At 43.1% G+C, this 13312-nt stretch overlaps 1 protein-coding gene across 6 annotated transcripts in view; it reads left to right on the top strand.

Annotated features, from left to right (window-relative positions):
- Positions 1–13312, top strand: part of LOC123764057 (uncharacterized) — a 123852-nt gene that overhangs the window by 21405 nt on the left and 89135 nt on the right. For all 6 annotated transcript variants that reach the window (XM_069329869.1, XM_045751549.2, XM_069329870.1 and 3 more), the window contains exon 5: positions 3641–3899. In XM_069329869.1, coding sequence (XP_069185970.1) covers positions 3641–3899 — 259 coding nt within the window. The remainder of the gene's footprint in view (positions 1–3640; positions 3900–13312) is intronic.

Here is a 13312-nt window from a genome sequence, read left to right as displayed (position 1 = left end):
TCAGGATTTCATCAAAAAACTGCAGCCCTCCTGATGATGATTTTTTTTTAATACTAATGTTTTCCTTGACGATGTTCTCTTTCCTTAGTCAGAAGGTGACTGAGGGTCTTCTTTATCTCCTGCTTCCTTCTGACGTTTTCCTCGAACTTATCAGACGCCGTGTTGACTTTTAACTCTTTCTCTTTCAATGGAAAATTCTCCTCTGAGACGTTTGGTGTCACTATGAATTCTCCTCTCTCCCCCCTCTCCTTGCCAATCTCTATACTGTATGGAGTACAGTACTTTGAAACTGTTCTTCCCACTACTCACCGTGTTCATGACATTTTTTGCTTTATGGCCTTATGATGCTAGCATTTTTCCAGTCTTTCTTCTGTTACCAGTCTGGCTCCTACCAATCTAAAAGATGAATGGTAATCTAATTCCCTCCTTCCTTTCCTAGATGTTTACGATCACAGCTCTGTGTCTGGCTTCTCTTTTCTGTTTACCGCAAGCCTATGCACACTGCTATGTACATTCACTTCTTTTCCTACCATCCCCTTCTGGTAAGAAAAGTGTTCTCTCTCTTCCTCTGGGCCTTATGTGTCAGTGGCCCTCAGTTTCTTGATTCTGCCATTTTGTTTATTTACAGGTCTTTCCCACACCTTTGTTAGCCCTTACATTTTTTCTACTGTGCCTATTCTCAAGCTAAAAGAAATTTCTTTAATACCAAATCTGTTAACATCACTGATAACATTGCTGTGCCTTCCTCTTCATATCTGAACTCAAAAATCTTATTAATACCCTTTGTCCTCTTGATGTAAAACTTACCTATTAACAAACTAACTCCCAAGTAATCTGGTTCACACTGCTGTTCCTGCTTCCAATACTTCTGGTGTCTACACTATTTCCTGTTTATCTTGTCCTCTCCAATACTTTGGTGAAACTAGCCATACACTGAATGTTGGACTCTAATACTTCGAAAGAAATTTGTCTGGGGATAGTAATTTCGGGGGAGGGGAGGGATAATATTTCCAATTTCTGGGGACAAAACTTGACAAATAGATAGTGAAGAACCCTCATACTGCCACCAAGAAGACCACAAGTGGCACCATCAAACCAGCTACCTAATCATCATACAAATGGCGATAAAGACATGTCAAAAAGTCCAGACGTGAAAAGTGGAAGAGAATATTGAACCAGCGAGGTATGTCACCTGCCCGACCCTCTGATAGGGGCGGAAATGTGAGAAAATGCCCGGGTTCGGACACCGAGCAAGCAATGCCTGAAACCAAGGCTGGGCTGGCCATCAAGGAGCCAGAAGAATCACTCATGTAAGACTCCAGACTCATCAGCACCCAGAGCAACAGCCGAACTGGGGGAGAGGTAAATGCACCTCCATCTCGACCAGTCCGGCCCGAAAGCCATCCACCACAAGGGCCTCGAAGTTGGGGAACAGCGCCGTTTTTAAAAAGGCAGACACCAAGACCATGCAGACGCAAAGAAGTCAACGTCCTGCAAAGCCAAAGAAACGAAACTGTCAACAAGAGCCAGATCAACGAGGGGGGAGATGTAATTAACTAACTGGAGGGGGGGGGGAGGGACTAATTTCACTAAATTTTGATTGTTTGTTTTATTATTTGAGGAGTTCTTTTGGGATTTTGGGGCTTTGGTCGCATTTTTAAACCGGGCAGTGGCTTGTTTTGATTCGCCTCTCTTTCTGAGTGCCTTCCCTGGTGAAAGTATAGATGGTATCCTTTAAAAGTAAAGTGATCATGGGTCATTGCTTCCTGTGCCTCTCTGAGGGAGCCAGGTTCTGGCTCGTAGTCCCTGGTAGGCAAAAAGAATTTTACAAATGATGACACTAGGTAGTATGACAGTTAAAAAGTTATAACTTGAGAGAGCCTCCAGGGCTCGCCCAGAAACTGGCATTTCATTACATTCAACGCTGTTTTTTTTTTTTTTTTTAACCCTTAGATCGTGCATATTACCGCGCATATTGGGGGGTCTATTAGTGAAAAATATTTGAATTATGTAAAAATAACTTAAAAATTTTAAAACAAATCTCCAACATATTGGCTTCAGTGTTGTGAAACTTATATAAAAATATTTTCAGTATTTGATCTTAGATGAATTTTTGAAAAATAAGAACGTTTTGTTGATAAGGAGAACAGCTCCTAATAACTGGAACTGAAGGATTATGCTGTAATAAAGAGATGCAAACACCTGTCTGACGCTCAAAGAAGAAGAATAGTAGTAAGAAGTGTCCACAAAGTGGATATGCAGTTGTTGCCTTTATATCATTGCTGAGTAATACATAATAACACAAATAATAATGAATAACTATGTTAATATGCTCTATTTTGTTATATATCATATAAATACTTTGTTCAATGTTAATATATGTTACTTTCATCAATGTCCCCAAAATATTTTTTTAGGGGATTATTTTTTTTTTTTAGAATTTATTTTTTTTCTTTGTTTATTATCTGATTTTGTTGTAACTTTTACATCCTGGAGAATGCATATATTTCCCTAATTATGTGAAGATAGAATGAAATTGGTCAACAAATGAATCGGTCACAACTTGCCAAACTTGGGACTTCTAATTTTTTTGGCTGATTTTTTCTCTGTTTTCAAACTATTTTCTTTGTCTCTTTAAGTTGCTTTGATGATTATGGACCATATTAGGGGCTTTTTCACTTATATAAAGTATACTCTAAATATATCCCCTAAATCATTATAATTATTATAATTATCCCTATATTTTGAATTTTTTGGGGGTTATTTTTTCTTGACTTCATTTCAACACACATTGACCTACAACTTTCACATATTCGAGTACGAATGCCAAATAATGTTTATTAAAACATTCAATTAAATTAACAAATTAAACCCACCTTTATTCATTGTTGATAACATCAATTATCTCTGAAACTTGAGTTTCAACTTTGAGTGGCTTCTAAAATTCCAGTTTTTGACTGATTCTAATTATTTTGGCATATTGTGTGGTGAGCTGTGTGTACTACGATCCCTTCAGAATGGATTTTTCATAAACTATACATTTGGAGTTATAATTTTTTTGTCTAAATTTGCTGCATACAGTATTTCAAATGCTCTATTGGCAATTTTTTTTACAATAAACTATACTGAAAACCTATATTCTAATTTGATGAAAATGAAGATTATACGCTATTCTAAGAAAATAATACTATTAAATGAACAATTGGTGATAATTCATATTTTGTATTTTGAATTGAAAATCTGAAGTTTTCAATATTCAATTTTAAAATTAATTTTGATTCTCTTGGTTTTCAAGTTATGATGTGATCATTTCGACAAAGTTGGAGCATTTGCCTAGTTGATAATGCAAAAAAAAAAATTGGAAAGTGTGCAAGTTTTAAAAACTTATGTTAAATTATATTTTATGTCAAATCATATATCGTATTGCGCGGTCTAAGGGTTAAGATTACTTTCGGACTGTCTTTTATATTTTTTCTTGTAGTGCGAATGAGAGTTTTCAGTCACAATAATGTTGCTGAGAATTTGGTACCCAACCCTCATATCTAATAATAAGAATTTATAACATTTTGGTTCTTCCTGGACCATTTTTCTCCTATTGTTTATATAGTAAGTAGCTTTGTTATAATTTTTTTGCCATCAGTTAAGTGAATCAACCGAAGGTGAAGATGTCATTGGGTGCTTAGCCTCACTTCACCGTACCCTAACAGTAGCAGAGGCAGTGTGGGTGCGTGCTGATGTACTTTTGCAAGATTATGCTGTTGAACGGGCTGCTGTAAGTACACGTCGCAGACAACTTCTTGCTGACTGGGAACAATTCAAAGCACAACAGCGTACTCAACATCATCAAGAACATGTCTTGAAAAATGGGGTGCAGAATCCTGCTGTGACATCAGCTGCAGGTAAAAAAAATTATTGTTTATCTGTTAACAATTTTCTTGGCAAGAATGTTTGTTTCTGTGGAGACCCCTTCCGGTTCCCTGGAGCTATTCCGAGCTAATGTGTACTCACCTAGTTGTGTTTGCGGGGGTTGAGCTCTGGCTCTTTGGTCCCGCCTCTCAACCGTCAATCAACAGGTGTACAGATTCCTGAGCCTATCGGGCTCTATCATATCTACACTTGAAACTGTGTATGGAGTCAGCCTCCACCACATCACTTCCTAATGCATTCCATTTGTCAACCACTCTAACACTAAAAAAGTTCTTTCTAATATCTCTGTGGCTCATTTGGGCACTCAGTTTCCACCTGTGTTCCATTGTGCATGTTCCCCTTGTGTTAAATAGACTGTCTTTATCTACCCTATCATTTCCCTTCAGAATCTTGAGTGTGGTGATCATGTCCCCCTTAACTCTTCTGTCTTCCAGCGAAGTGAGGTTTAATTCCCGTAGTCTCTCCTCGTAGCTCATACCTCTCAGCTCGGGTACTAGTCTGGTGGCAAACCTTTGAACCTTTTCCAGTTTAGTCTTATCCTTGACTAGATATGGACTCCATGCTGAGGCTGCATACTCCAGGATTGGCCTGACATATGTGGTATACAAAGTTCTGAATGATTCTTTACACAAGTTTCTGAATGCCGTTCGTATGTTGGCCAGCCTGGCATATGCCGCTGATGTTATCCGCTTGATATGTGTTGCAGGAGACAGGTCTGGCGTGATATCAACCCCCAAGTCTTTTTCCTTCTCTGACTCCTGAAGAATTTCCTGTCCCAGATGATACCTTGTATCTGGCCTCCTGCTCCCTACACCTATCTTCATTACATTACATTTGGTTGGGTTAAACTCTAACAACCATTTGTTCGACCATTCCTTCAGCTTGTCTAGGCCTTCTTGAAGCCTCAAACAGTCCTCTTCTGTTTTAATCCTTCTCATAATTTTAGCATCGTCCGCAAACATTGAGAGAAATGAATCGATACCCTCTGGGAGATCATTTACATATATCAGAAACAAGATAGGACCGAGTACAGAGCCCTGTGGGACTCCACTGGTGACCACGCCAATCGGAGGTCTCACCCCTCACCGTAACTCTCTGCTTCCTATTGCTTAGATACTCCCTTATCCACTGGAGCACCTTACCAGCTACACCTGCCTGTCTCTCCAGCTTATGTACCAGCCTCTTATGCGGTACTGTGTCAAAGGCTTTCCGACAATCCAAGAAAATGCAGTCCGCCCAGCCCTCTCTTTCTTGCTTAATCTTTGTCACCTGATCGTAGAATTCTATCAAGCCTGTAAGGCAAGATTTACCCTCCCTGAACCCATGTTGGCGATTTGTCACGAAGTCCCTTCTCTCCAGATGTGTTACCAGGTTTTTTCTCACGATCTTCTCCATCACCTTGCATGGTATACAAGTCAAGGACACTGGCCTAATGATGTTTATTGTATGTATTAGACGATGGCAAAAGTCAATCAATGGAGTTCTAGGCCTACCGAGGACCACGAGCCAGAAACTGGCTCCCCCCTCAGATAGGCACAATGAGCAATGGCCTATAGACACCTCCATGTAGTTGGAAGCAGTCTGTCTGTCATCTACCAGGTCAGGCACCCAGAAAGGTAGGAATCCCAAAACAATCTACAGCTGGTTAAACACTGCAAACCAAAAGCCGAACTAGCAAGCACAACTTCCCAATCAGAAAAGCAAACTAGCATGAAATCACCACAGCCGCAGTCTGAGCAACTCCCTCCTGTCCGGGAGGGGAGGGAGAGTTGCAGAGTCTGCAGTGTTGCATTATATGCAGATGGCTTCATCTGTTTGCCAATCTGTCAGAATTGTTGCTTCTCCACCCACGGGGGATGGGGGGTTTCTGCCCGGAAGGGTCATCCTGTCAGGGCTCGGGCTTCCTTCGGTCATTGTAAGCCAATTGTGCCAGTTTTGTTTCCTGTGGAGCCGTCGATGTCTGGTTGGCACAGTTATTGCTCAAAGCATTGGTCGAGCTCTTGTAAGGGTCATCAGCCTTTTTACAGTTCTCCCTGTTGACGGAGTGGTGGGGGGATAGGCTCACGCTGCTTGCTCTCGCCTGGTCCCACGATTTGAGGGCATTTTGGGTTGTTTCCTCTGGCCTACGGTGGCATTGGGAGTCTCCTCCTCCTTTGGAGGGGTTCGGGGCTGGCTGGACAGGCCTCTTCTCCTTCACTTTGTTTGGTCATCCTGATGTGGGTTTGCTTGGGCATGGTCGAAATAACGGTGTTCCTCAGTTGTGTTTCCCGCCTGATTACAGTTCCAAAACGGGTCTGTCCAGACCTGCGGTTCATTCTGGACTTACCCCGTCTGAACTCCTGGGTCTTTTCGCGTTCTTTCGGATGACTACTCTGTCCCAGGTCTGGCTGTTTTTGGAACCGGTTGTTTGGATGGTGTGTCTGGACCTCCGGGACACATATCGGCATGTCCCGATTCATGCGGGGTTCTGGGACTGGCTCAGTTTTGTCATGGGGCAACAGGCTTACCGCTTTTGTTGCCTTCCTTCTGGCTTAAATCGGGCACCTCGCACGGTCACACGCCGTATCTGGGTCGTGGTGACCCATTTGCATCTGTTAAGGGTTCGGGTTCTGACTTACCGTGATAACTGCCAGGTCTAGGCTCCCAGCCAGTCCGCGTGTCTGCTTGCTAGGGATTCAGTTCTTTCCTAGCTCGCCTGGTTTGGGTTCTTGGTAAACTGTATGAAGTCCCATTTAGGACTCTCACATTCGAACTTGGCTGGGTTTTGTGTGAGACACTCGGACCGCCTTCTTGTCTCTCCCTCCTGCGACGTTGCTGCAGCTACAGTCCTGCCTTCAGCTGTTTTTGGAGGGCACCCAGGTCACACGTCAGTTGTTTGAGCAGCTGTGTGGGAGTCTGAACTTTGCCGTGCTGGTCTACCAGTTGGGTCGGATCTGGCTGCGGCGGCTGTTCTGGTTCCTTCGGGGACATCCCTTTCCCCGCTCTCGCAATCACTTGGTTCGGACCCCGGGGGCCTTGCATCAGCTGCTTGTGTTGCCGGCTTCCTCTTTGGGTTTTTTCGGGTTCTATGTCGTGGCGCTTACCCAAGCCCTTGCTCGGTGTCTTCATGAATGCCTCGTCTCTCGGCTGGGGCTTTGTGGCCAGTTCTCACCAGGCCGGCAAGGGTCAGTTGGGTCCATCCTCCCATCGGGCTCACAGCATGGTGTGGGAGTTTGCAGCGGTGTGGCATTTGCTTCAGAGGGTTCGCATCGCTCGAGGATCAATGATCTGGCTCTATTCAGACTTGCTTCCCTGTGGTTCTTCGACCCCGAGTCATGTGGGACTTGCCCCCCCCCCCCCATCCATGTACTCCAACTTACTCATTCCTCTGTGGAAAGCCAGAGGTATAAGGCAGCAGTCGCATTGCATTGCAGGTTTTCTGTGTTGCAGCAGGTCAGATTGTGTGCCAGGTTGGATGCCTCAGATCTGCCTTGTTTGGTGTTTAGAGACTCGGATCTGGGAGTGTTGATTAATTTGATCATGGTTCTGTGCATACCAATGCTTGCTTCCATTGTTGGCCAGTTTCGCTCTTCTCTTTTTCCCCAGCTTCCAGCTTCAAAGCATCTTAGGGTTTCAGATTAGGGGCAGAGTTTAGTTCGGGACGTGGCTTTGGCAGTTTTGGAGGTTTTTCCTTCTGACGCGAGTGTGGAGGCAGTTTAGCTTCTCTATCTTGCCGAGGCTTCTGGGCCCTCTCAGTTTACCCCTTCCTTCAAAGCCTTTCCCTTGGACTCTGCCCCAGAGTCTTTGGCAAGGTTCCCATAGTTTTTGGGAAGTTTGATTAGAGTTCTTGGGTTTCCTTTGGCCCTTTGTGGGACTCTTGTGTCCTCAGAGCAGGGCCTTCTGTTACAGGTTTAGGGGTTTTCGTGTCCCCCTCCCTGTTTGAGTTTGAGTTTAAATTGGGTGCGGCTTTTCCTAGGGTTCATTTCTGGATGCTTTTGGGTGCCCCAGACTTGTCATTCTGAAGGTTCTCGGTCTCCTATGTTCCCCTGGCGGAGGCTCGGGAGGCATTTGGTGCCTGTCTCCTGCATAACCTGGTATATGCCTCAGGAGGCACCAGGTGCCTCCTGAGGCATATACCAGTTCACACATCTGTGACATAACCTGTGACACATCTGTGACATAACCTGTGACACATCTGTGACATAACCTGGTGCCTCTTTTGAGTTCAGTTCTGCAACCTCTTATGGGATGTGCTACAAGATTCTGGCATCATCCTGGCTAGTGGACTGTCCGTTGGTTTCCCTCGTGGCCTGGTGTAGCTTTTTTTTTTTGTACCTGCATGCATGATTGGCGGGAGGTATTTCCTGTGTTACAGGTTTTTCTGGGGGCCTCAATGCATACCTCTTCGCCATTCCTTTTTCTCGTGGCAAGAAATTGAAATTGAAATTGAAATTGAAATAAGTTTATTGAGGTAAAATACACACAAAGGGATGAGGTAGCTCAAGCTATTCTCACCCCGTTCAGTACAACGTGTTAATATATACATATACACACATCACAAATAAACATATTACCAAACATTCTGAGAGGTAAAAATATACATTTCCTCCCTCACAAGGAGTATGGTATCAGACGTACACACAAATACTTTTATGACCTAGGTATACTGTATAGACAATTTGCAAGACACCTGCAGATAATTCAACAAAATATTACAATCTTGGTGCAAAATTCTTATATCTCTCAAGAATATCATCAACCTTTCCGTTGTGACACATCCAGGCTATTTGTTCAGGAACAGTCCTTATCTCAGTGTTTCTATATACACTAATCAACGGACAATCAAGAATATAATGGGCAAGGGTGTGAGACCTTAACATGCCACATAGTTTACACTTCGTGTCATTACCATGAACATCTATCCCATATTCCCAGTAATATTTGTACCCAAGCCTGAGCCGCATGTACACAGAGTCACTCCAAGCATTTCTCCTTTTACCATAAGTGAAATGGGTGTTTTGACTCACATACATGTAGTGTTGCATGGTTTGACTACTCTCATACATTATCTCTCTCCTCTCCACTCCCGCCTGTGCCTGAATATTTCTGATTTTGCTTCTTATTTGTCTCATTGTGAATTCACATTCAATGTCAACTTGTGGTTTTGATGTGGCACGTTTGGCCAAGTCATCCGCCACCTCGTTGAGCACTATTCCAACATGAGATGGAATCCACATGAATTTCACACTATAACCTTTCAGCTGTATCTCAGTTATTCTTCTCTTACAGTCCTCCACTATAGACATGAAGACTGGGTTTCTACTGTTTAAGGACTCCAGTGCTCCTCGGCTATCGACAAATACAAAAACATTTTTGTCGTCATGACGTACTTCCTCCAAACACGCCAGAATGGCCTGCAGTTCAGCTTGTGTGGATGATATATAATTACTAAGCCGGAGTTCAATTATCCTGTCCACAGTCCCAAACTCCGTATAATCCCTTATTAGGACACCACACCCTGCCCTGCCATCCTCCGCCACCGACCCGTCACAATATACATGTAAACTGTTGCCTCTTGGTAACCGAGATATCATGCTTCCATACAAACACCGTAATTGTCCCGGTTCATGATGAATCTTTTTCACCTTGAGGGGTACAATTTCGACGTCTATTTTCTGTACTTTCCAGGGAGCAGACATATTACACTTTCGAGAGGGTTTACAGCAGTCAAGTACGTCGTATTCCCTGAGGTCATGAGCTAATCCTCTCGTATAGCGAGTCTCCCTCAGTTTCCTGGAAGTGTGTACGTCACTCAAGCAGGTCTGAACGCTCTCAAACAGCTTATCCCCTCCTTTTCTCCGCATGAAACGAATAGATACTCTAGTGTTAATGTCACGGACTCTATCACACACACTCTGTAAATTTAATTCCATTCTCATTATTTCAATCATTGCATTTCTTTGACATCCAAGAATAATCCTCATAGCCTCGTTCTGTATCAGCTCTATTTTTTGAATTCTGCCTTGGCCTGTGTAAGACAATACGGGTGCTGCGTAGTCTATCAGGGATCGAACAGTGCTTATATATAACATCCGCAAGATAGGTACCCCAACACCTTTACCAGAAAAAGCCAGTGCTTTTAGAGGATGCAGACGGGCTTTACATAAGGTGCTGATATGATTTATTTCAGCATTTTTACTCTCACATGTGTATCCAACATACATGCCCAGATACTTGTACTTCTGTACACGGCTCAGTTCCACACCATTTAGAGTAAGTGTTATATTTCTTCGTTTCCTATACTCGTATTTGGTTTTATCTGCATTTATAACTAAGCCTAACTTGTGACAGGTTGTACCAAGTATGTTAAGAGCATCTTGAATTTTGTTCCCAGAAGTGCCTTGTATAAGAATGTCATCAGCATATATGATCGTCGTGACCCCTGGAGGATACATCTCTGATGCTAATCTGTTCATTAATACATTGAATAAGGTGGGACTTAATACTCCCCCTTGTGGGGTACCTAACTGAAACCTCCGTTCCTCAGACATGTATCCCTGGTAATACACCTGACCTTTTCTGCCTTGCAGGTAATCCCTTATCCAGTGTAGCAATCTCCCTGTTATTCCCAGATTGGCTAATTCGTATAAGATTACTTCCCCATTGGCTTTATCAAACGCTCCTTGTAGATCAACAAAAACTCTACAATTGTCATCCACATTAGACAAACACTTTAAGAGACAATCCGCAGTACTTTTGCCTTTGATAAAACCAAAGAGATTATTGGACATGTTATCACCTACAAGGTAGAGTAGCCTATTTAACAAAATCCTTTCCATCATTTTACAAAAGCAGGATATTAAGGAGACAGGTCTGTAGCCTCCGTTTGACTTAGGGATAGGAATGATGACAGCCTCTTTCCATTTTCTTGGTAACTTTCCCTCTCTATAACTCATATTAAACAAATCAAGTAAGGGATTAGGTTTCATACCGGCTAAATAATTAAGTATGTCATACGTTACTCCATCTTTTCCCGGAGCAGTGGAGCTGCCACTTTTTATAGCATCCAGTAGCTCATCGTGGGTTATCTCAGTGCATGCTATAGATCTTGTATTTAAGGCACATAAAGTTACTCCATTTCTAATATTTTCCCATGACTCAATGGTGACTCTCGTGTCTGCAGGTAAGGACTCCATACCAGCAGCACTTGCCCATTTATCTACTAACTCATTAGCAACTTTCCCTGGATCTGAGTGAGCAATGAATTTAGTCTTACAACCCCTGACTTTATTTACTGCTCTCCATATGTCTTTAAGGTTCTTAGTATTACCAATGGCCTGAGCAAAGTCTTGCCAGTATCTGTCCCGCGCCTCCTTCCTCACCTGACTGCATTCCCTAGCCACTTCCAACATTGTATTTTTCTCTTCATCCCTCATTCCATTTTTTAACCATGCTTTATGCGCACCCCGTAGCATTCTCTCCCATCCCTTGACTTGCTGATCATTGGAATATTTAAATTTCTTAGGTCCGTGCGTCTTGCTTCCCCTGCCCCCGTTATTTTCCCTCTGTACTAATTTCTCTATGTTCTCGACCATGTCCTCGTAAAAACTATCAACGCAGAGCGGCGTGTAATGTTGATACCAATCTCCCATATTTTGAATAAAATAATTTTTCATATCTTTCTTAATATTTAGCCTTTTCCTTTGAAAGTGGACTTGTTTTTTCCCCAGTGGTAATTCAACGTTCAAGGCAAAGTGGTCACTAAGTAGTTCCCGAACAACCCGAGCCTCCCCCATAATCCCCTGAGAGTTTAAAACGCAGGCATAGTCAAGCCGTCCTCCCCTGATGTGAGTTGGTTCATTGTTTCCCAATAGACAGGTATCTGGATGATCTTGTAGAAACTGTAACCACTTGACCCCATTAGTATTAATACTACCCACTGTCCCAAGGCTTGTGTGCCGAGCATTAAGGTCCCCAATGACCAGTGAAGGATTAGTATAAATGCAGTCAGGTAAATAGTTGGCGTCGAAGCAGTTCCTGGATACATACAAATTAACTACAATAAATTCCCCTTCCCTTAATGATAATTTAACACAAACACTCTCTATACCTTGCGTTTTTGATGGCGGTTCTACTAACTCTGCTGGTATGGAGTTCTTAACATAAATTGACGTGCCTCTGATGTTATTTGCAGCGAAGAGGTGAAACCCTTTATAGCCATTTAATTTCAATAATCCTTCATTCCTATCCCCTGTCTCCTGGAGAGCTACAACATCAATATCATTTCCCATCACATAACAATGAACATCTGTAACCCTGTTTCTCAAACCATTAACATTCCATGACAACACTTTCAGTCTAGGGTGATCCATTATTAATCAATTCATTGCCTAAGTCATCCCCAATAAGTTCACTAAATGATAGCCATACCTTGTATAACATCTCCCACCTCCTCCCAAGTTCACCAGTAAAAGCGACATTGCGATTCTCAAGAGATTTTTTCAGCCCTGAGATGTCCATTATTGGCCCAAATGATTCCTTCATTTTATGTGTAATTATAGGGTTCTTCCTTTCACTACGACTACCATCATTCACACACACTTCACTTTCCTTCATTTCATCACTCAATATTTCATTTTTGTCCTCAACCACTATATCCTGACTATCCTTCACCGTTTTGTGATTTTCCTTGACCTCCTGAACGTTTAATTTAGCCTCGATGGACTCGATTCTCTGCCCCAGATTTTGGAGGAACTCACCAACTTTTTTAAGTTCAGCCCACACTTCCTTGACCATATTATTATGACCCTCTCTCTGAGCCACAGTAGCCACTTCACTCACCGTTACACTGTCACTGCCGGAGTCCTGAGTGGTGGCGTGGCTGCTTGTTGCTGGAGCCTGCCTAAGTAAAGGTGACTCCTTTACCCACGCATTCGTCCGGTTCACTGGCACTGTTTGGGGCAGACTGTTTTGCTGTGCTCCCGGTGTCTGGGTAAGAGCTCTTGCTTGCTCTGTAACATTCACCGGCCGGAGAACAGCCATACTCGGCCTCTTGCTACACACAGCCGAGCTCGCATTGTGAACACCTCCACAGTTGCAGCATCTGGGAACTATTTTCTCACCCAGATTCAGTCTGTTTCTACACACAGTAGAGAGGTGAGACTTTCCACAGAAACGACATCGTGGATCATTTTGACATCTCCAGGATTTATGCCCCCATCTGCAGCATTTCAGGCATATTATGGGCTCTTCCACATACTTTGCTACATGCCTGTAGCCAGCCCCGGTGATGAACACTTTTTCGGGTACGTCACCTCTCACTAGAGCCACCACCTGACTCCTAGCTTCACCTTTAATAAGGTGACGCTTGGCCCACACAAATCGTTGGTCGTCGAGTATAAACTCG

This window comes from Procambarus clarkii, chromosome 23 (assembly GCF_040958095.1).
Source record: "Procambarus clarkii isolate CNS0578487 chromosome 23, FALCON_Pclarkii_2.0, whole genome shotgun sequence".
In the NCBI taxonomy this organism is placed as follows: Eukaryota; Metazoa; Arthropoda; class Malacostraca; order Decapoda; family Cambaridae; genus Procambarus; species Procambarus clarkii.
Note: the sequence above shows the minus strand (reverse complement) of the source record. Positions and strands in the feature narration are given on the sequence as shown.